Source organism: Rhinolophus hipposideros (assembly GCF_964194185.1).
Source record: "Rhinolophus hipposideros genome assembly, chromosome: 20".
Classification (NCBI taxonomy): domain Eukaryota; kingdom Metazoa; phylum Chordata; class Mammalia; order Chiroptera; family Rhinolophidae; genus Rhinolophus; species Rhinolophus hipposideros.
In genome coordinates this window covers 1,918,740-1,940,281 of record NC_138066.1, presented here as the reverse complement: position 1 = coordinate 1,940,281, position 21,542 = coordinate 1,918,740, and the positions used below count along the sequence as shown (strand labels likewise).

Here is a 21,542-nt window from a genome sequence, read left to right as displayed (position 1 = left end):
ATGTTTAGCTTTCCGAGGAACTGCTAAGTACTATGGCAGTTTTAAGATAAAGAACTATTAAAATGAATGACATTCAACCGTATACCATTTAAACTTATTATAGGAAATACTGCTGAAGGCGAAGCTCCTCCAGTTGCTTTCTGTTTTGTTTAGGAGCAGAGCACTGACGCTGCGTGGATGGCGTTTCTGAAATCCTGGTTACAGCCGCCGTGGGGCGAGAGGCCTGTGGGAAGGCGGGAAGACTGCTCAGAAGCCTGCAACAGGGGGAATGAGAGGACACCAAGGCATGCATGCAGGTGCAGCAGGGAAGGGGAAAGGCGGGCGACAGACATAAACATGGAGCGAGAGAACCGACCCGACAGCCAATGTCAGTGTGAGGAGGGTTAAGGGGGGGGCGGGTGGCCAGAGACACCTTTCACAGAACGTAAAGGTGGGGAGGGCGTGCAGGTCTCAGGAGAAGGAAAGAGGCAGGATCAGCAGTTTCACTTCAGACAAATGTGGCTGGAGACAGGCATGGAGATTGGAGAGGCCAAGTGGCAGATGGAATAGGGCCGGAGAGGACTGCTGGGTCCAGCATGCTCCTCTGGGAGAAGGTGGGAGGACCGGGCAATGACGCTTGTCATACGGAGGCAAGCGGCCATCATGGAAGTCCAGGCAGGGCCAGGAGGGGTGGTAGAGACCTTCCAGGGAGTGACGGGGGTCACAGGAACAGAGAAGTGTCCAGAGGATGTGGCAAGAGGCAGGCTCTCAGGTGCCATGCACAGCGGGGGCAGAGGGGCGGCTGGAGAGCCAGGCCTACTCCTAGGGGCCCAGCGAACAGCGCAGATGCCCCTGCGGGGGGCCCAAGGGGGCCTCCCAGGCCGATCGAGGCCGCACTTCACTTCTGTGCACACCAACTCCACCTCCAGTCTCAGGACAAAAGTGAACCCACCGCCCCAACTGCACACCTGCCCCCTTCCCTGTCCTCCAAGGGTGCTCTGCTGGGGGCCCCACCACCTGCTGCCCGCCTGCCTTCCGGCTCTCCCTCCACCTCCCACGACCTCCGGACTGCAGGCTCTGGGGTGACAGAGGGCCCCACTGTCTCTGACTGTGGCCTGCCTCACAGCGCCTGGCGCGGTGCCCTGCACACATCTGCCACAGGGAGGAATGACTCACAGGGAGCCGAGTCCACCCCCACCTGCTACAGGCACCCCATCTCTCTGCTCCTCTCCATCCCCTCACCAAACTTCCAAATCAAGGACCCACAGATGCTTTTAAGGAGTATAAAACACGTCCGTTCAATATTGTCGTAGTGTAAAAATAACACCTCGCTAGAGTGGAAAGATGGCTGCTCTCCCCACCACTAGTCAGTCGCCCGAATGAATCCGTTTCCTCCTTGGGGAAGCGGGCGGCACACAAGGTAAGGGGCATGAGGAAGCTGGGCGCACGGGCTGAGACGGGGACGGGACGCTCCGACGACAGGGTGCACGTTGGCCCGCCGGCTTCTGCCGGGCCCTCTTCAGGCCCCCCTGGACCTCTCACCACTCCCTCCCTCTAAAAGGAAAGCAAAATGGGAGCAAGCTGACAGGGAGGGGGATTTCTGAGGCGATGTCACACTACGTTCCACAAGCAGAAACAGCACTTCGCATACCATATAATTTTTTTTAATTCTTAAAAGATTAGAATGCTGCCAAATGTCAAAACACAAACACTAAACAGAAATTAAAGTTGTTATTTTCCTTTTGGTTTTATCTCCAATAGCCAAACGCTTTTGTTCAAATAATGTTTATCTTGCCATTGTCCTGCTCTGTTTAGAAAAATAATAATAAAGGGCTGCGTTTCCAGTACCCACGACTAAGCCTGTGTGTGCGTATCTGCTCAGTGTCTCCACTGCCCAGAAAACGCTCCAACGTAGAACTTCGTTGTGCCAGAGGCCGAGAACTGTTTATTTGCCCAGGAATGCTCACCAAATACGTCAATGCCACCACCCTCCTTCTCAGCCACCCCAGGGGAGCACCGGCCGTGAGAACAGGGCAGTCCTTCCCCAGGAAAACAGGAACCGAAGGCGTGGGGAGGGCCAGGCCTGCTCATTCAGGGACCACAGGCTTGGCCGCTGCTGGTTACATTCACCAAGGGGACAGGTGTAACTTACGCAGAGCCTACTATGTGCTACAATTCTGCAAGGGAGGCATTTTACAGGGGAGCAGAGAGACAGTGAGGAACATGGAGCAAGTCGCAGAGCCGGGGGGCGGGGGGTGGAGGTCTGTGCCCCCTCCCGAGCCGCAAGGCCTCCAGTGAAAACTCAGATGAGCCCAGTCCTAAACCAATTCAGCATTACCTCCACGGGACTGCCCCTTTCCTCGCCAGTATCTTCACACACTTCTAAGCTGTTTCTTGAAAGAGTCAAGGTCTTTCTACCAACCAGCTTTCAAGGTCGACCCATTAGTTCTAGGTAATTTCTCCCCTGGAATGCCCACGTTATTAATAAACATTTTCAGAGTAACCTATCAATACAGAATCATTCTCCTGGGTTGCAAGAATGTCCATTTCTCTTCTCCTCTAATTACTTCTACTCACACCAAATATTTCCTGTTCACCTCTTTCTGGGCCTGCCTGTGACAAAACTGCATTTTCCCAGCCCTCTGAAGTCAGCCACGACACTGGCCAGTAAAATGTGACAGAAGCAATGTGTGTCGCTTTCTGTCAAACTTTTTAAAAGCCCATGTGTAATTCTCCACATTCCTTTCCCAATGTGGTGGCGATGGCCGAAGCCTCTTATCGACCCAAGAGAAAGGAACACGTGTCTACACACAAACTTGTGACCCGTGCTCAGAGCAGCATTCCTTACAATAGCCAAAAAGCGGAAATCACTTTGTCCATCAACGGATGACTGGGTAAGTAAAGTGTGATGCGTCCGCATAATGGAATGACACTCAGCCTTCAAAAGGAATCAAGTGTGGGTGCGTGCTAGACCAGGCATGAACCTTGAAAACAGGCCGAGTGAAAGAAGCCAGACACAACAGGTCCCATATTGTACGATTCCATTTCTATGAAATACCCAGAATAGGCAAGCCCACAGGGATAAAACGTAGATTGATAGTTACCAGAGGCTGGGGCAAGAGGAGGAAAGAGAATGACTGCTTAATAGGTATAAAATTTATTTTTGAGGTGATGAAATGTTCTAAAACAAGAGTACGCTGCTGGGTGCCCAACTCTAAATATACTAAAAACTATTAAACTGTGTATTTCAAAAGAGTGCAATGTATTGCACGGTACTTAAAGTATACATCATCCAAGTTGTTAACAACCAAAACAAGATGGCGCCTCCGTCAGCCTGGGTCCGTGAACAGCTCTGACGACCACACACATCGGATACGCAGCGTGGAGGAGAAACGCGCCTTTGCCGTGTCTGGGCCACCGGAATGTGAGGGGCTGGTTGTTTCACAGCGTCATCTAACCCATCCCGATACAGCCAAACACAGCCATGCTATCTCATGTTCACGTTGAAAACCTGTCTGTGGACAATTAACTAAAAATCCTGGAAGAAACCCAACGTTGTGGTTCTGTCCCCACAGGGCCCAGACTCTGTCCCAAGGCCACAGTCTGAATCCTTAAAGACGGGAGACTGGGTGTGAGTGTCGGGTGGGGTGGGGGGTAGAAGGGGGTAACTTAAAGAATCCGACTAGATGAGAATAATTCCTAGCCTGAAACAGTATTTACAACTCATGGCCCAATGGATTACCCTTCCAAAAAGATGAAGAGCTCACAGGAATTGAGAAACAAGCAACCAATAACCCAAGAGAAAAATGGGAAAACAACGCTCCACGGAAAAATATAAATGGTCCTTCAACGTAGGACAACATGATCAGCTCACGCTTCAGGAAAATACAAATTAAAGCTACACTGAGATAGTCTTTACACCTGTCAGGCTGGCAAAACTCCACACTCGGCTACACCTTCTGCCGCGAGGCAGTGAGGACACAGACACTCCCGCTCCTCTTGCTGGTGCGAGTACAAAAGGAACCACCCCGTGGACGGCAACTGGCAAAATCTATCAGAACTACCAATGTGCTTCCCCTTCGACGCAGCCAGGACCCCAGGAGCCTCCTGCACACGTGGGAATGGGTGCGGGGATCAGACTACTCCTTGCAGGTGTGTTAGGAAGCATGATGGAAGCAATGCCCCAATGCCTTTGAATAGGGGATGGGATTTAAAACAAAACAAAAGGCACAACTTCTGTTCCTGCAAAATAAGGAAGAACTTCATAATACCAACAGGCCAGAGAGAGAAGGCCAGTGACTGTCCACCTACTGACATGCAAAATCTCTAGACTATGTTGATAAGTAAAAAAGCAATGCTTCACAGTAGGCTGTTTTTTATTTCACTAAAGGAAGAAATAAATATAAATTTTTGTTTGCTTTATTTACATAAAGAAACCCTGGAAGGCTATTCAAACTACTAAAAAGGGTTATCTGTTTGACAGAAGAGAGGATGGGGCAGAGGAGATCAGAGGTGAAGGGCAAGATTTCTCAAAGCATATCTGAGTATCTTTTCACTCGAGAACTGTGTGGATGCACTGCCTATTCAAAAAGCATTACTTAAAAAGAAAGTCCCATCCTCATTAAAAAGAAAATAGAGCAGAGCCACACAGGAGGCTTGGCACACAGGTCTCATCCCCGTGCAGCAGGCAGCACAGGCGTAACTGCCCGCCCAGGCCCCCTTTCCTGCCTCCTGTCAGTCTGGGTCAGCGCCCTCCACCAACAGCTGCAGGCACAGACCACTGGACAGCCTGTGTCTGTCCCTTCCAGCCACGGACGTCACACCTGGAAGGCGACGAATGGCCTGCGGTGGCTTCCCCCGCGGTCTCCACCCCTATGCAACCTGCCATCCAGCGGGTCTGAGCTGTCCTTCTCCTGGCACTCTCCCCTGCGCCGCCCGCGGATTTATGCACCCCCCCGCCCCGTCAGTGCAGCCCTGAGCAGATCTGTCTGCAATCATCAGGGGCAGGGAAGGGAAGAACAAGAAGCTCTGAGCTGCCACTTGTGCAGCAGCGGGGCAGTGGCGCAGCCCTGGGGACGCATGTCAGTCAGACACAACCCAGCTGCACAGCTCCCGTGGCACAGCCTACGGGGGCAGAGCAACCCAGATGGATGCCACCCTCTAACGGACGCCTAAAGGGTACAGGCCAGGCCCGGGACGGGCAAGGGGACTGCTGAGGTGGGCAGAGCAGGCAAAAGGCGTTCCCGAAGCCAGTCTGGCAAGTAAAGAGAGAAAGCAGTGAGAGGAGAGGCCAGAAAAAAAGACCACAGGCCAAACAGCAATGGGCCCTGGGTGCCAGTGACAGAACTTGGACTCTTCGTCGTCCAGCCACTGAAGGCTGCGGGGAGCCGCGACCTCAAGCCCATCTGTAAAAGTGCTCTCATCCCTCTCACTCCAGGCTCGTCCTGGCCTCTCACTCGGACCCCCCATCCCCACATGCTGGTCCAGCGCACCTGGCCTCTGGGAAATCAGGGAACAAAGTGTAAAGAGGAAAGACAAAAGCTGTAAGTGCAAAGGAAAGGCTTCTGTCCTCAAAGGGGTGCCATTCACGTATCTGAAATTTCCCTCTGTAGTGACTCAATGTTCCAAAGACGCCAAGTCAACGAGGCACCACATTCACATTTAAGAAAAACAACAGCAAAACCAGATTTCCACATCATCTACTGAAAAGAGAGAATAAGGCTGACAGATTCCAAATTATATTCTCATAAACCCCACAAGGGCAGGTTTTTTAAATCTCCTATTTCTACGAGCTTGATTCAGAAGCTAGTGTGTTAACGAATGAGTTTTTTATTTTAAAGAAGACATTTATTTCCCTTTTCAAGTTTTAAACCAATTTTTTCTTCCAGATGAAAAAAACACTTCATAATAGCCTTTAAATTTCTATTGAAAGGATTTCTTAAACACCCACCAGTTGGTAGTGTAATGTGGCACATAAATACAAACGCCCATGTGACAGTCCACACTAGGCGTCTGCACCACCCGGCCGGCACTGAATGCTGCACACAGCGGGACCGCTGCCGCCCCCCGCCCCACCCCCTCGGTCTTGTGGGAAGGCCGGCTCCTCCCAGCACTGCCATGCAAAGGAAAGCTCTGAGCCATCCCACGATAGTCACATCGGCCATGAAGACCCATGGGTACTAAACAAATACCCAACAACTTAGAGAAAATCAACCAAAAATACTAAGAGCAACTACAATCACAGACAATAGGCCAGGTTCTAGTGTGGTCCTTCTTACCTATATGAATTTTCTAAATTTTCTTTGATGACCATTAAAACAGGCATCCTAAGCATTCTCCATGAGACAGTACAAAACAAAGAACAGCAGCCAGGAAATACTACATTATACACAGTCTAGTTTGGTAGTGCCAACATTACAAAGTCTTTAGGAATTACTGATAATCAGATGGTGAAGAAAAAAGGTAAGATTGTTGTCAAAGGCAAAAGAACTAAGTGAAAATAATCTGGTTTGGGAATTTTTTTTTTTTTTTTGGTGGTGGGAGGGAATAATGGATTTGGTTTGGTTTCTTTAAAGAAACATTCGTTTCTCCTTCTTCAAATGTTAAAATCTGCCCAACACCTTGCAATCAGGTTACATAGTGATTTCTTGTGCTATTTGCCATTTTCTTCTGCCAATAAAATACATGCTTTTAAATCAAGAAAGAATGTGTTTTCTTTCATAATTTCCTGTTTCTCTTTAGAGCAGGGAGAGTGTTTTTTTAAAGTGCAGGAGGTATCAGATTAGTTGCAAAGACCACGTTTGAAATTTTCTCTTTTGTAACACTGGGTCTTCTCTAGCAACTGCATTTTGTGGCAAATGGCACTAAGCACAAATCAGGTCCCAAGTATGGGATGTGGGTCCTACATAGCCCACAAGACCTTGCTATGAGGCTGCACTACCACGAGGCAGGCCCACGATTTCAGAGCAAACTCTCCAGGGGCTCCTCCGGCTCCTCCACGGTCCTGGCCAAGAGGAGGCCCCCGCAGCTCCCCACTGCGGCCGCCGGTGAGAAATCCACTGGCGGCCACACCATCCTCTGTATCTGCTTCTCTGAACTCAGACCACTGTCATTTAGCTCAGCTATACTCCCAGACTGCCTCTTTTTCATCTCTTTATCCCTGCTTTATGGCTAAAAAGATGTAAAATAGCCTAACGCAGCGCTTCTCCACCTGAGCCACACGTGCGAATCTCTGGGGAGCTTTGGAAACACTACTCGGGCTCAGGTCCCATCCCAGCACAATCAAAATAAAGGTGGTGGGGACCAAGCGCTGACACTGAAAACGAATCTCCCCGGGGGATTCTGACTAAAGTAAAGTAGACACGTTGAGAATCACTGGCTTACAGGAACCCAGAGAACATGATGAAAAGCCGGTAAATGAAGCAACACAGGCAACAGGGAAATGGAAGGGGGGGGAAAACAGCCAAGTTAGAAGCCAAAGTGCAGGCCACACGGAGCTGGGGCGAGCTGCTGGCTCTGAGCTGGGCTTCCTGGTCACCAGAGCAAAGAGGATCCCTGTCGCAAGGCAGCAGTAAAACGGGGTCACAGGAGGATTCTTTGTGTCCCAGGCCTGAGAGGAACTCCTCCCTCACGCCCTCCAAAAGGGGACACACGGTGTGTATGACGCAGTGCAGAGAAGGCTCCCCAACTCCGTGACCGTAAGCATCTAAGAAGTGGAACAAGGCCACTTACCCCACACAGCCGCCCCCGAGAAGGGCACCCACCAGTCAGCACTGGCTACGTGGGGCTGCCCGCTAACTCCCCGAGGGAAGGAAACTGATGAAAATCAGTGTCTGCACATAAAACATGCTACCAAATCCACTTCGTTTGCCACCCTGACAACAATGTATCTAACCTGCCATCCTACACTCCAGCACGCTGTCACCAAAACACAAAGGCACAGACTTTTACTCACTGTGTAAAGAATGGCACTGACTTGGTGTCCAGCAAAACCAGCTCTTCTGTCACCGCTGGCATGAAAACACTAGTAACACCGAATCTGTCCCCACGTCCCGGGATAGGACGAGGCCCCAGAGACTGCCGAGCATTTCCCTGGACGCCAGCATGCAGGAGGGCCACTGCCACCCTCAGACCCGTGGCTGTGGCCTCTCAGGTCTAAGAAGGGCAGGGTTCGTCCCCGGATGCAGCCGGCCTCACAGCCACTGACGACAAAAAACAACCAGAAGACGCCTACGAGCCCCTTATGTGCTGACATTATGTACCTACCATGTGCCTTCCTGTGACACACATTACACTGCAGTAGTAAGTTCTTTTTAACTGCGTGTGTTGAAATCAATGAAATCAAGAGGAAGAAATCTCTCCTGAAAGAGGAACCACTTAGTGACCCTAAAGAGGCAGGAAACAGGAGTGTCCCCAAGAGGAAACTCTCTTCCAAGGAGAGGCCACCCAGCAGTGGACCTGAAAAGGCTGCCGGAAGCAAGAGCAGCAGCTCCAAGAAAAAGCAAAAGCTCCGAAAGCTGTCCCAGGAAGAGCAGAAAGCACAGTGGCCTGTGGGCATAACCGCCCACAGCGACATTTCCCCACCGCACCCGTGTCCCAATAAAAACAAATTCACAAGGGAAAGCAGAAACAAAGCGTAAGTCGGCCTCTTGCGCCCCCCGTACATGACATTTTCTTTCTGACCCGTGCACCGCATCCCATGTGAAAGCAAGCCCTGCGTGAGTGAAAATAAAGCAGCAGGTCCTCACAACAGTCAAAGGTGGAAACAGCGCGAGTGGCCACCCGCCACTGGGATGGATAAACCAGGTGCGGTCTAGACACACAGTGGAATATCATTCAGCCATAAAAAGAGTGAAATAATGACACCTGCTTCCAGGTTCAACCACGTGGATGAACCTGGAAAACACTCTGCTAAGTGAAAGAGGCCGACACAAAGGGCCACATACTGTGTGATTTCCTTACATGAAACGTCCAGCATCAGCAAATCCACAGGGATGAAAGCAGATCCGTGGGTGCCAGGGAATGAGGGGTGCAGTGACGGCTAAATCAGTATAGGTTTCCTTGAGGGGTGATGAAAATCTCTGGAACCAGACAGTGGTGAGGGTTGCACAACATTGTAAGCGTACTTAACGCCACTAAATTTTACACTTTAAAATGGTCAATTCTATGTATTAATTTTACAATGAAAAAATTAAAATAGCAAAACTTTCCTTGTTTTGCCCTGATATAAATGCTAACAAAATTCAACCTAAATCACGATTTTGTACACAGATGAGTATTCCACAACTGAAAAAAGTCAACTTCCAGCCCAGAGCATATGAAAATCAGAATCAGGATGGCTGGTGGTCACTCTTCACCGACAGAGAAGGCTCCCAAGAGTCCATACCTGTTAGATACACACCAAGGCACTAATCACTGAAGTGAAGCCTGGGATTTGCTTTGAAATAATCCACTGTGGGGAGGCACGAACCAAGATTGCAATTATTGGAGCTGAATGCTGGGGTTCACTGAACATTTTGTTTTTATATGTTTGAAATCCTCCATAATGAAAAGTTTTGCTTTGTTTTCAAGCAAGTTTCTTGGAAAAGAAACTCTACAGATCTTTAACACGCTGGCTAAAGACCTGGACACCCTTTAACTGTCAAATTCCGGGGACTCGCCCTGCTGCCCTCCACCCGAGCCCCACAGCGCAGGACCATCCTCAGAAAATAACGCGGCCCCAGTTCGGACCACCAGCCAGTGGCACATGGAGGCGTCTGGCCTAACCCTTCACACTGCAAACCCATCTGCTACCTGAGCCTGAGAAGCCTGCCCCCAAATCAGCGATCAGCTGGGCTCCAGGCAATGCCTGCAGACGAGGGAACCTTTCACCAAAATGCCTTAACAGACCCCCAGAATCCCCGACCACCACAAGCAGAGCTCACCGCCAGGCCAGGGTCCAAGGAAGCAGGACGCTGCCAGACCCTGCCTAAACGCAGTAGGAGATTGATATTGCAATTGCCTGTTGCTTCTCCTCCCTGTTCTAGAATTAGATTTGGCGGGGTGTGAGGGAGGCAAGGCAGGTATCTCCAGCTCTCTCCCCGTTGTCTTGTCTAGGAAAGTACGTGGCACACACACCTCCGACCAAATGTCGTGTGAGCCTGATTCGTGATGGATACTGCTCTAAGGGTACATCATAAAGACTTGCTTTTTTCACAAATGCCAATGCAAGACATAAAATGGAAGACACCAGAATGTACTAGTGTTGGGTGCCAGAAAAGGAGGGGACAGGAGACGAGGAGTTACGTACAAACAATACCACGCAAAATAGCATCAGAGATGCTCTGGAATGTAGAGTCCGGGTCAAGGAGGGGGGGCCTGGAGGGGCAGGACAGGTGAGTGCCAGGAGAGGCGGGTGCGGCACAGGGCGGGGGTACGGGAGCAAGGAGGAGGGCACTGAACAGGGAGGCCAGCAAGCTCCCCGCCCTGAACGCTGGACACTGCCATGCGGTCTCTGCATAAGGCCCTGGGTCCCTGGAGCAGGGCCCAGCAACTAGGGTAACTGAGCGGGCGCCCTGGGAGGGGTGGGGCTCTGGAGAACTGGTGGCGGAACCCCATCCAGAGCCTGCACCATCACTGGCGCTGACCCAGTGTTGCCAGGCAACAGTGCAGGCCCCCAGTCGCCAAGAGTTCCGATTTGTCAATGGAGCTGCAAGTCTGGAGTGCTATGTAAGAGCTCCTGATTTTCATGTTGGCAACTGTGGTCGACAGAATAATGGCCTCCCAAAGAGGTCCACATCGTAATCCTGGTTACACGGCAAAGGGGAATTCAGGCAGCCGATGGAATTGAAGTTCCTAATCAGCTGACCTTAAAAGAGCGAGAGGATCTTGGATTATCCCGTGGGCTCAGGTAATCACAAAGGTCCTTAATCACAAAGGTCCTTAAACGTGGAAGTGGGAGGCAGAAAAGTCAGTGTCGGAGTGACACGTGAGAAGAGCAGGACTGGCTATTGCAGGCTTCGAAGACAGAAGGGGCCAGGGATTAAGGGATGTGGGCGTATCTAGAAGGTGGAAAAGGCAAGGAAACAGATCTCCCCGAGAGCCCCCAGAGGAACGCAGCCCAGGACGCCATGGTTCTAGCCGGCTAAGACCCATGTTGAACTCCTAACCCATACAACTGCGCTGTTTTAAGCCACTGTGTGTGTGGTCATTTGTTATAGCAGCCATAGGACTCCAATATAGCAACCAAATTTAATTTTTAAAAAGACGCAGAGTACAGCCCCACAAAAGGCATGTGTAGATTGGATCGGGCATGGGCCACTTTTGTGCAGCCCACACTGAGGAGAGCTGAGGGCGGGGGCGTCTCCTGGGTACCCAGCACACAATCACTCTCTGCTACACAGTCCAAGTTAACTACTGGGCCCCGTACCTTTACGACCTGGTCATAACATTCTCCAGGGATTTCTGGCAAACAGCACTGCTTGCTGTAAGGAGTTCTATTCCCCAGGGCCTGTTCACCACAGCCTCAGCTCGCTGCCTACACTTTACCCGGGGACCTGAGAAACCAGCTGGGAGTAAAGGAGGGAACCGAATCCTTCTCAACTCCCCCTTCTCATGCCAACAGAACGAAGGGAGGGCTTTTCAGGTCCGTGGTGGCCTTGACTCCTTCCCAGCGGCCCCCGGTGCAGTCTCCTGCCGCCCACTGCAATGACATCACTTTGGTTTTTTTAAACAGCAAAGGACACTTTTCAAATGAGCTCCTTTTAGTTCCCCATGTTCAGACTAGAGCAGAGCTGCTCTGATTAGAGGCAGCGTGGGGGACCCACGGCCCCGCCCACTCCCCACTAAAGACTGCGTGAAAACCATAACCCAGCTCAATCTCCCCGCGCTCCCTGCCTGGCAGCCTGCAGCTGGGCCTCTGCCGTGTATCCAGCCCGAGCCAGACGCTTGGCCCTCTGGACACAGCGCTGTTCCCTCGCCCGCAGCCCTCGGTGTCTCTGTCGCCGAGAACTCCCACTTCTCCTTCAGGCCTCTACTTTCCTGAGCACTCCCTCTGAGCCTTCTCCGACCCCCAGGCCCACCCTGCCTGACACCACCTCCTGAACCCCTCTCTCCAGGGACTGACATTACTTGTCCCTACGGCAGCAGCCAGTCTGCACACCACAAACCACTTGAGGGCAGGAATTTACACCTTATCACTGTGTGTTCTCAACCTATAGAATATAATACACATGTGCTCAATAAACATTAAATAAAGGCTGAATGAACTGGCCTATAAAAAATGTTCTTCTGTAACTACTATAAATTATGGTATGGAATACGCATTCAATGTACCAAGTAAAACGTTACTCTTTAGCTAATAAAATGAATCTACCTAGATCAGGACCTCTAAATTCCAACTACCTGTAACATAATTACTTTAAGGAAAATGTAGTTTTACATTTCCAAGCAGCGTCTGGGGCAGTCCTTACAGCTGGGAGCACAGGCAGGACCCTGGCTGCAGGCTTGAATGAACAGATGAGAGCGTGCTGGGCCTGCCCTGTAGACCTGGCTACAAATCGGCTGAAGGAGGATTACCAAACGGGTCACATCTGTCCTCTTGCCCCACTCTTTGCCCAGGTGGTCGTCTGAGTCCCGCTCACCTGCCACCCCCCCTCCGCAGCACCCGTACCTCATTACTGTAAAGGCTTCTTGCTCTCTCTGGCTGCAGTTCTCCCCCACCTTCTAATCCTGCACTCCCAGAGGCTCCCCTGAGCACACAGTTCAGCTTCTCAGCCCACACAACCATTAGAATCATCGGGAGCACTTCTGAAAGTACTACCGGCCCCTCCTCCACGGTCCGGGGTGGGGCCCATCACAGGCATTTTCAAAAGCTTTCCCGGCGGGCGGTGGGCCCGTGTGGTCTGCAGGTGCAGCCAGGACAAGAAGTGCAGCTCACAGGGCGTCCCGTCCACACCTCCCGCCAGCACTGCGGGACCCCCTTCACTCTCACACACACCCGTGCGCTGCCTCTGGAACTGTGACCTACCCAGTCTCATGAAGCCAGTCCGGCCAGGCCTCACCCACAGAAATCATGCCGCTCTGCAAGGCCCCTGCCAGGGGGCCCCTCCCCAAGCCTGCTGCCAGGGCTCTGCGTCCTCAGAGCCGGGGTGTCTGGCCACGTCGGTCCTCCCTGCTCCTGGAGCCTGCACCCTGCAGGACCCACAGGCTCACAGGCGCTGGCCCAGGCCACCCCCAGCTTGTCTCTTGCTGTTCCCTCCATCTGAAATGCCTTCCCATCTGCCTTCCGCTCCTGAAACTACTCCCTGTCCTTCGAGGTCCAGCTCAAATCCTATCTTCTCCCTGACACCTTCCCTCACTCTTCTAGACTTTTCTCCATCTTGATCTCCTGACAAAGAATCACAGATCAACAAACCGCCAATTCCTAATTGTCTCAAAAGTGTTACCTGTGTCTTCTCAATTAGACTAAGTTCTTGGTGGCAAGAAACATGGCATTTTACTTAGACCCATCGTTTTGACTCTACAGTTCACGTGTTGCATATTTTCCAGGCTGACACTGATCCCAAATATTCTGCTCCACTATCGTGAAATTGTCTTTGATTTGATGCTCATAATTCTACATCAACCGGACTGGCTCTCACAAAGTGGTGTAAAAATTATTTCTGATCATGTTTCCCAACTTTTTGGACCCAAAGGATAGTCATTATATACCCTAGGACGGTTCTGGGTATCAAAAACGGGCACTCAGGGAGGACTTGCTTTCAAGTGAAAATGTGACTTTCTAGGCTGTCAGTATTTATTTATTGCCGTGATTATTTGGGGTGGGGGGAAGGGCAGAGAAGGGGGCAGACCTTAGCTCTCATGATTTATTCACCTCAGAGTCTTAAACAGTTTACGAAACAGCACATTCGCGTCCAAACCTCCAGGCCTCCAAGGAGCAGAGGGCAGGTTCTGACACATAGCTGGTTACCATCCCTGGGCTGGGGAGCTGCAGGCAATTCTCAAGCCTTGGGAAAGTGCTCACACCCCAGCCTCCTCCTACCCTGTAAGACCAGCAAAATGACCCATCTGCTGGAAGTCACGTGTTAATTGCCTCCTGAGGAAAGAGGTGCTTTGTATTTTTATTTACATGTAACTGTTGAAGACTATCCAGTTCTGTATGAATTCGATCACGTTATAAGAACAGCATGACCCGACGATCTGTGATCCTTAATTCCCACATGTCATGTTTGTAGAACAAATGTGCAGAGCTTCAGGGTTACAGAGCAAAAAAAAAAAAATGGCCCCTTTCCTCAAAGAGCAATTTAGGCAGTTATTTTAACAGAGCTTTACAAACACGGAAACCCTTAGGAGCCCACACAGACTTCCTCCCAGCCAACCGAGGGGGTGGGGGGCCCAGGTCCCTGTTGTACTCCTCCCTCCTGGCAGTTGGAGGTCCTGGAATTTACTCCTGTGGCCCTGGACAGGGAGGTGAGGTGTTGTCATAGAAACACTTTCATGAGGTTCCCAAATCCCAGGCGTGTGACTGAACTCAGGGTGGGTGCATGTGAACACGTTTGGCCTCTCTGAGCCTCATCTGTGAAATGCCGACCTCCCAGAGTTGTTGCGGGGGTACAGTGAGGCAATGGGAGCACCTGGAAAGGCTAGAGTGAGGTAGTGGAAATAATGTGGTTTTGAATCTGCTGAGGGAGCGGCGAATACCAGCTGGGGCACTCACTGACTGGCGCCTGGGACAGGCTGCTGAACCCCTCTGCGCCTTAGTTTTTGCATACGCAGAAAGAGAAATGGTGACAGGCCTTGCAGAAGCATGATGGCAATTAAATACTGTGCACCAAGGAGTAGCACAGGACCTGATACACAGGAGACAAAAACTGTCAGGGCTCACATCCCCACACCCACGTGTTCGGTCTCGACGAACAAGCTGGTAATCACCGCTGCAGGAAAAAAAAGTTTTCCCAAACTCTAAACACTGAAGAATATTAAATCAACCTGAATGGTGGGAGGGGGAGGAGTGACTTCCAGGAACGCCCGTGGCCACCCTCCTGACCCTGGGGGCATCTGCTCAGAGACCAACCCCTCTCCCCCTGCCCTTTCCCAGCTGCATTTCTGAAAGGCTTTGACAGTGAACATCTTGCCTGATGTGTGGGAATGAACTGGCTTCTCAAACAGGATCTTAGATTTATGGCCTCCTCCCAAGGCTCTGGCATTTTCTTTCCCTTTCATTGAGGAAAACACAGACCGACCCACATGGTGACAGGGCCTGTGACCACTGTCCAAATCAGAAGCACGTGAAGAACAAACTGAAAACATCTCTTTGAGAACCCAGTTCCGTGGCCAGTGTCATGCCACCATCTTCTGAGCGACCCTCAGAAGCATGTCAGAGGCAGAAAAGGCGTTTCCCCTCCACAGCAGCCCACGTGGCCCTTACCCACCTTCTCATCCAGTGCCCCGAGCCAGGGCTCGCAGGGCTGGGCACCAGCCAGTAGCAGCAGCAGCCCCTGGGAACTGGCCCGTCAGGCCTCCCCCAGACACACTGACCCAGGAACTCTGCGGTGGAGCCGTCCTGTGTCTAACACACTCTCTGGGTGACTCTCAAGTGCACTGGAGTCTGACAAACACCACTGCTTCGCTGTCAGACGGCTATTAGCCCCACTTTAGAGGCGAGGAAACCAAAGCTCAGTCAGTAAATGCCCAAGGCCCCAGCCAGGAGGCCAATATGTACCCACATCAGATTCCAAAGCTATTGGTCGCGGTTTTGCAGCCAAATTGTCTGCACCATTTGTTGCTCTCAGCTACTGCGCCATGAGGATACACAAGATGCTACCTTCTGAGAGGAGGGAGTGAGAAGGATGAAGCCTGCACTCAGAAGTGATTAATTATGGATGCTTTTAAATCCGCATCAGGCATCCGCCCGAGCTGACCAGCCACCCCTCAGGATGAGACCGCCTTTCCCTGATCGCTTAGCAGCCAGGCCGCCACGAAGAGAACAGTCGTGTGTGCACCCAGCTCCGAACAGAAGGATTAAATGACCTGTTGTCTCCAGAGGGCTAGCCAGTGCAGCCTGGACCCTGGCTAGACCAGGACCAACAGGGAGGCGTTTCTGTGCCCAGGCGCAAAGCGGGCTCCGTCCCTGGGAATGCTGAGAATGAGTCACCAGAAAGAAGCCAAGGGTGTCCAGGGAGCATTTTAACAATGTTGAAGATCTGCTTCAAAAGAGGCCAGTCTTTTGGTTAAAGCAAACCCTAAGTCTAGCTAGCGTCTGTCAGTTCAAGCAGTCTACTGAATTCTACAGTAAGTGCTTTCACAGATTCTAAGATTTAGGAGAAAGACAGAAATGTCCTCATTCACAATTCCCAGCCTTCTAAACAAACGTGGTGGTGATTTTCAGATCACGAATTTACCCTGTAATTTAAATGAGTCCCTATTACACTGTGGGGCTTCCTACAAGGAGCTGGTGAAGTGGGGGAACACGGGGTTGGGAATCGCACAGCTGCATTTAACTCCTGGCTGTGCCAGTCCCTCAAAGGCCACGTAACCTCCCTGGACCTCGGGTTCCCACTCACGGACGGATGGTCATCCCTATGTTACGCATCAATGTGAAGACAAAATAGAATTTTATGTTAAAAAAGGGGGGCTGCTGAAACAGCTTTGCAGTTCAAGACATCAAAAACTTACCTGCCTGATGGAAAAGTAGGTATGGTCAAAAAGTAGGTATAGCTGTCAGTGTCACAAGAGCCCCAGATACATAGACAACGTGATACATGCTCCAAAAGCCTGGGGTGGTGAGGCTTAGCGAGCAGAGTTAGAGGGGCCCAGACACTGGTGGAGTTGGCCGACAAAAGCTTGACACAAGTTTGTTTAAACTGAAGACATGACTTGAAAGTCCAGCAGAAAACAGGGAGTAGGCCTAGATATTTCCTCATATCCTCCCCAACCTCAAATTCCCCAAATCCAAGCCCTCCGATTTTTCCAAGGCCCACGGTCATCTGGCACTCATGCCATAAAATGACAACCTCCATGCAGACAGGAAGGCTCTGGGGAACAGTGAGCACGATTGCCAAAAAGCTTTGAGAACTTCAATGCACTTTCCAAGAGCACTCATATGACGATGACAATCCCATGCATGAGAATCTCTTAGCACTTTAGTCCACAAAGAACTGAAAGGTGCCACTCCTCCTAATGAAATCTTAAAAGAAGCCGCAGCCATCTACCGTTTAAATTCAGGAAAAGCCAAGTGTATTAAATCAGAACTCCCAAAAGTTTTCAACTACTTTTGCAGGACTCATCAGAATCCCAACTCTCGGGAAATCCATACCTTATTACGGAATACATAAAGAGGCTACTATTTCTACAGAGAATTTCTACAAAGGATGGGTCATTTTTCAAGACTGCATACACCACGCTGGGTATCACCACTTGAAAGTTTTACATTTCTTCACACCTCACACACGTGCTTGGCACAACATACATTGTTAGGAGACAGTTCTCCACAGAGCTCCCCACCTGCCAGATTCAAGGTTCAGGGAGGCAAAAAGCCTGTGTAAACCAGAAGCGCTCAATACATGCCACAGGACTATCCAAACTTGCTCCTGGTCCAGCTACTTGTGGGATGCAGTGTCGAATCATGATTTACAGTCATTTGCACTTAACCAAAGTCTTTAATATCCAGTATCTCATTCAATGCTAACAAAAGAATAGCCCGGTGACACTGGTAAGGATGACTAACCCAACATTAAAACTAAAGAGACAAATAAGCTTTTAAAATGTAAACACAAAAATACAGATAAATAAAAGATGAGAAGATTTTGGTGGTTTCTCCAACACAATCGCTGCAACAAGTACTGTTCAGAAAAAAATGTGGTGCCCTCTGATGCACATTTAAGTACAGATGAAAACTTAATCATCAGTGCAAACGCAGTCACTGCTGTGCAGGATTCAGCACATGACTTTTGTCAGCACCTGTCTGTCATCCAGTATCTATCCAGAGCTGTAAGATGCACGCGTTTTCTGCCAAATCTTCATTATCTTACGTAACTGGGGGGTGGGAAGGGGAGAGGAGGGCATGGATAACTAAAATGCACCTTTTAAAATCATTTTAACCCCTATTCCAATCCCTTCTTTAACAGAGCGTTTTCTGGAAGTGGAAATAAAGAACCCACACTTCTCATCTGTTCCTGCCCATTGAGTGAACGAATGCTAAAACTGAGAGCGGAGGGGGATAATCCTGAACATCTCTCTAAAAACAAAACTTCTACACCGTCCTGGAGAGGGCCCGGGAGCCCCAGCTTCCAGTTCTGGCGCTGACGCGTGTTGCTGTGTGACCTTGAGCAAACCACTACGTCTCTGAGCCTCAGTTTGCCCCCTCTGATGGTCAAGCCCCATCTTCTCTCCAAGCACAGACCTCAGGTGCTGTCCCCGGGGAGCGACCTCCGGGGGCAGGAACGGGCTTTCACCGGCCCCTGCTGGGGTGTCTGGGGAGGGGAAAGCTGCCCCTCCCGAAGAGCCACTTGGCCGAGTCCAGGTCGCAGAAAACACCAAAACGAAACCTGTCGGCACCGACCCCTCCAGGAAGGGCCAGCCTCTCCCGACGCGCTGGGCCCCCGGGGAGCCGCCCCGCGGGGCGGGGGAGGCAGGGTCTCGGGGAGGGGCCGGCCCACGCCCCCACGCGCCCACGCGCCACGCCCCCACGCGCCCACCCACTCGCCGCGCGGGGCCCGCGCCGCCCACGCGGAACAAAAGGCCGGCGCGGGCCCCGCCGCCCCGTCCCCGCGGCGCCGTGGGGGCAGGGAGAACCCGCTCCGAGGGGGGGGCCCCGCCGCCGCCGCCGCCGCAGGACGGGCGGGTCCCGGCCACTCCCGGAGCGCGCGGGCGCGGGGCGCGGGGCGGCCGCGGGAACGGGCCCACAGGCGGCGGGGCCACGCCGCGGCCCGACGGCGGCGCCGGGCGCACAGCGGGCCCCCGCCCGGTGCAGGCTCCGACTGGGCAGGGGGCGCACGCGGCGCGGGCTGCCGCGGGGGAGCCTGTGTTCTGGGGGCGGCCGCCCCCGGCGGGCGGAAGGGCCGCGCCCCGGCCCGTCTGCGCCCCGAGCCCCCGGGCCCCGGCTCACCTCCGCTCCTCCGGGCCGGCCCAGGTGCGTGGCTGCGGCGGCCGGGAGCGCTGGGGACCGAGCCGCCAACGCGTCTAGCTCCGTTTGACACCCACACACCAGCCAACATGGCGGCCGGGAGGGGGCGCGCCGGCTGCGTGCGCGCGCCCGCCGGCCCCGCCCCACCAGCCCGGGCCCCGCCCCACCAGCCCGGGCCCCGCCCCACCAGTCCGGGCCCGCCCCCACCGGCCCTGGCCCGCCCCCACCAGTCCGGGCTCGCCCCACCAGCCCGGGCCCGCCCCCACCAGCCCGGGCCCGCCCCCACCGGCCCTGGCCCGCCCCCACCAGTCCGGGCTCGCCCCACCAGCCCGGGCCCGCCCCCACCAGCCCGGGCCCCGCCCCACCAGCCCGGGCCCGCCCCCACCGGCCCTGGCCCGCCCCCACCAGTCCGGGCTCGCCCCACCAGCCCGGGCCCGCCCCCACCAGCCAGGACCCCGCCCCGTAGCCCAGCCCTGGCCCCGCCCCCACCAGTCCGGGCTCGCCCCACCAGCCCGGGCCCGCCCCCACCAGCCAGGACCCCGCCCCGTAGCCCAGCCCTGGCCCCGCCCCCACCAGTCCGGGCTCGCCCCCACCAGGCCGGGCCCGCCCCCACCAGCCCGGGCCCGCCCCACCAGCCCGGCCCCGCCCCCACCAGCCCGGGCCCGCCCCCACCAGCCCTGGCCCGCCCCCACCAGCCCGGGCCCGCCCCCACCAGCCCGGGCCCGCCCCCACCAGCCCGGGCCCCGCCCCACCAGCCCGGGCCCCGCCCCACCAGCCCTGGCCCCGCCCCCACCAGCCAGGACCCCGCCCCGTAGCCCAGCCCAGGCCCCGCCTCCCGCGGCGTCCTCCCCAGCCTGGCCACGACGCCCCGCGACCAACGCCGGAATGCCCTAAACAACTTCCCAAGCCCCCCACAGGGGCCGCGACGACCCCCAGCCGCCACACAAACCCTGGCAAATTCATGCCCGAACCCAAGCACTCGTCCACCTTCACTCAGACCCCCCACAAGTGCCCCCCACCCCGTACACATCCCGCCACTTCTCACCGCCCTCCCTCGCACACACAGAGCGCCCTTTCCTGGGCTCACACTCCCGTTGTTACCCTCGCAGTACGCACTTGTCAACCTTAGTCGGGTGGGGCTCCTCTGGGGAGGGGGCCCCTGGGGGGGCCGGCGGCGCTGGGGCTCCGGTCGTGCTCGGTTTCTGAGCTGGGTGCTGGGGTCACAAGTGTGTGGACTTGGTGAAAATCCGCTGATGTGCACTTTAGACGTGTGCACTTTAATGGAAGTGTGTTAGGCTTCGATAAAATTATTCTGAGAAGGGCTGCACAGGCTTTGCTCCACTGCCACACGGGTGGTGGCACTAAAACGACGGGGCTCCTTGGCTCACCGTGGCCCTCCACGCGTCCTCACACTCTCACCAGAGTAACAGGAACCGTCTCTTCCCTTTGGATCAACCAGTTCCCACAAGGAACCTACTATGTGCCGAGCATGCCGGGTCTGGGGAACTGCATCAGGTCTTCCTAGGCCGTCACACAGCGCCTTCCCTGTTGCCTGGTGACATCAACACTACGCCAAACTCTGGTTTCCGGGAAGTTGTGTCTGGAACATGCACTGTGCCCTCACTCGGGAAAGGACCTTAGGCAAGTCACTGCGCTTCTCTGAGCCTCCTTTCCTCCTCCCCATGAAGGAGCCAGATGGACCAAGTCATCCCTTCTGTTCGCACAAGCTGGCATCTAGACTTCCCTTCCCTGGCAAAAATATGAGTGTAAGAGGGAGAAGAGAGAGGAGGAAAGGAGAGGGGAGGGAGAAGAGAGAGGAGAGATAGAGAGAGAAACGCATTTGCAAACCCACAGGCCATATTTTTCTTTGAAAAGCCCCACACTGGTTCCAGATGCGATTGCAGAAACCCCTCCTGACAGTGTGCTGCCCTCCTGCTGCTCCAAGTCCCTCCCACTGCTCAGTGACCCTTCTCCACTAGGGGAGTGAATTAAGCCTTCTGTTGCCTGCCTTGTGGCAGGAACCTGAGCTCCCTGCTTTGAACTTGGTCCACCCCTATCCCAAACAAGTCTCTCAACCAGTGCAACCCTCTTTGTGAGCTAGAAGTTCTTTGCTGGTTCTCCCTGGGCCTTCCATTGCGTCATGAAATCATGGCCCCGGCCTCAAAGCGTTTGCAGCTTCAGGTGAATTATGCCGACATGGTGGGTACCTGGTGTAGGACTGAGTGTTTTATATAGATTACCTAAATCAGCACTGCCCAATCGAACTTCCTTCAATGATGGAAAAGTTCTCTGGCTGTATCATCCACGTGTAAGCACTTCATATGTGACTAGTGTGACCAAGGAGCCGAATTTTTAAGGCCTTATTTAACTTTAATTAATAAATTTAAATAGCCACATGTGCCTAGATGCTGACACAGTGAACAGTACTGGCCTAAAACCTCAACACAGCCCCATAAGGTGA

The 21,542-nt window shown here is 53.3% G+C and overlaps 1 protein-coding gene across 3 annotated transcripts in view; it reads right to left on the bottom strand.

Moving 5' to 3' along the window:
* Nucleotides 1-19,190, bottom strand: part of EPN2 (epsin 2) — a 77,028-nt gene extending 57,838 nt beyond the window's left edge. For 2 of the 3 annotated variants that reach the window (XM_081027378.1, XM_081027379.1), the window contains exon 1: nucleotides 19,064-19,190. Coding sequence is in view for 1 of the 3 variants with exons in the window: in XM_081027380.1 (XP_080883506.1) it covers nucleotides 19,064-19,172 (109 nt within the window). In the remaining 2 variants the exon portion in view is untranslated. The remainder of the gene's footprint in view (nucleotides 1-19,063) is intronic. The other variant, XM_081027380.1, reaches the window with a different exon arrangement.
* Nucleotides 19,191-21,542: the final 2,352 nt, after the last annotated feature.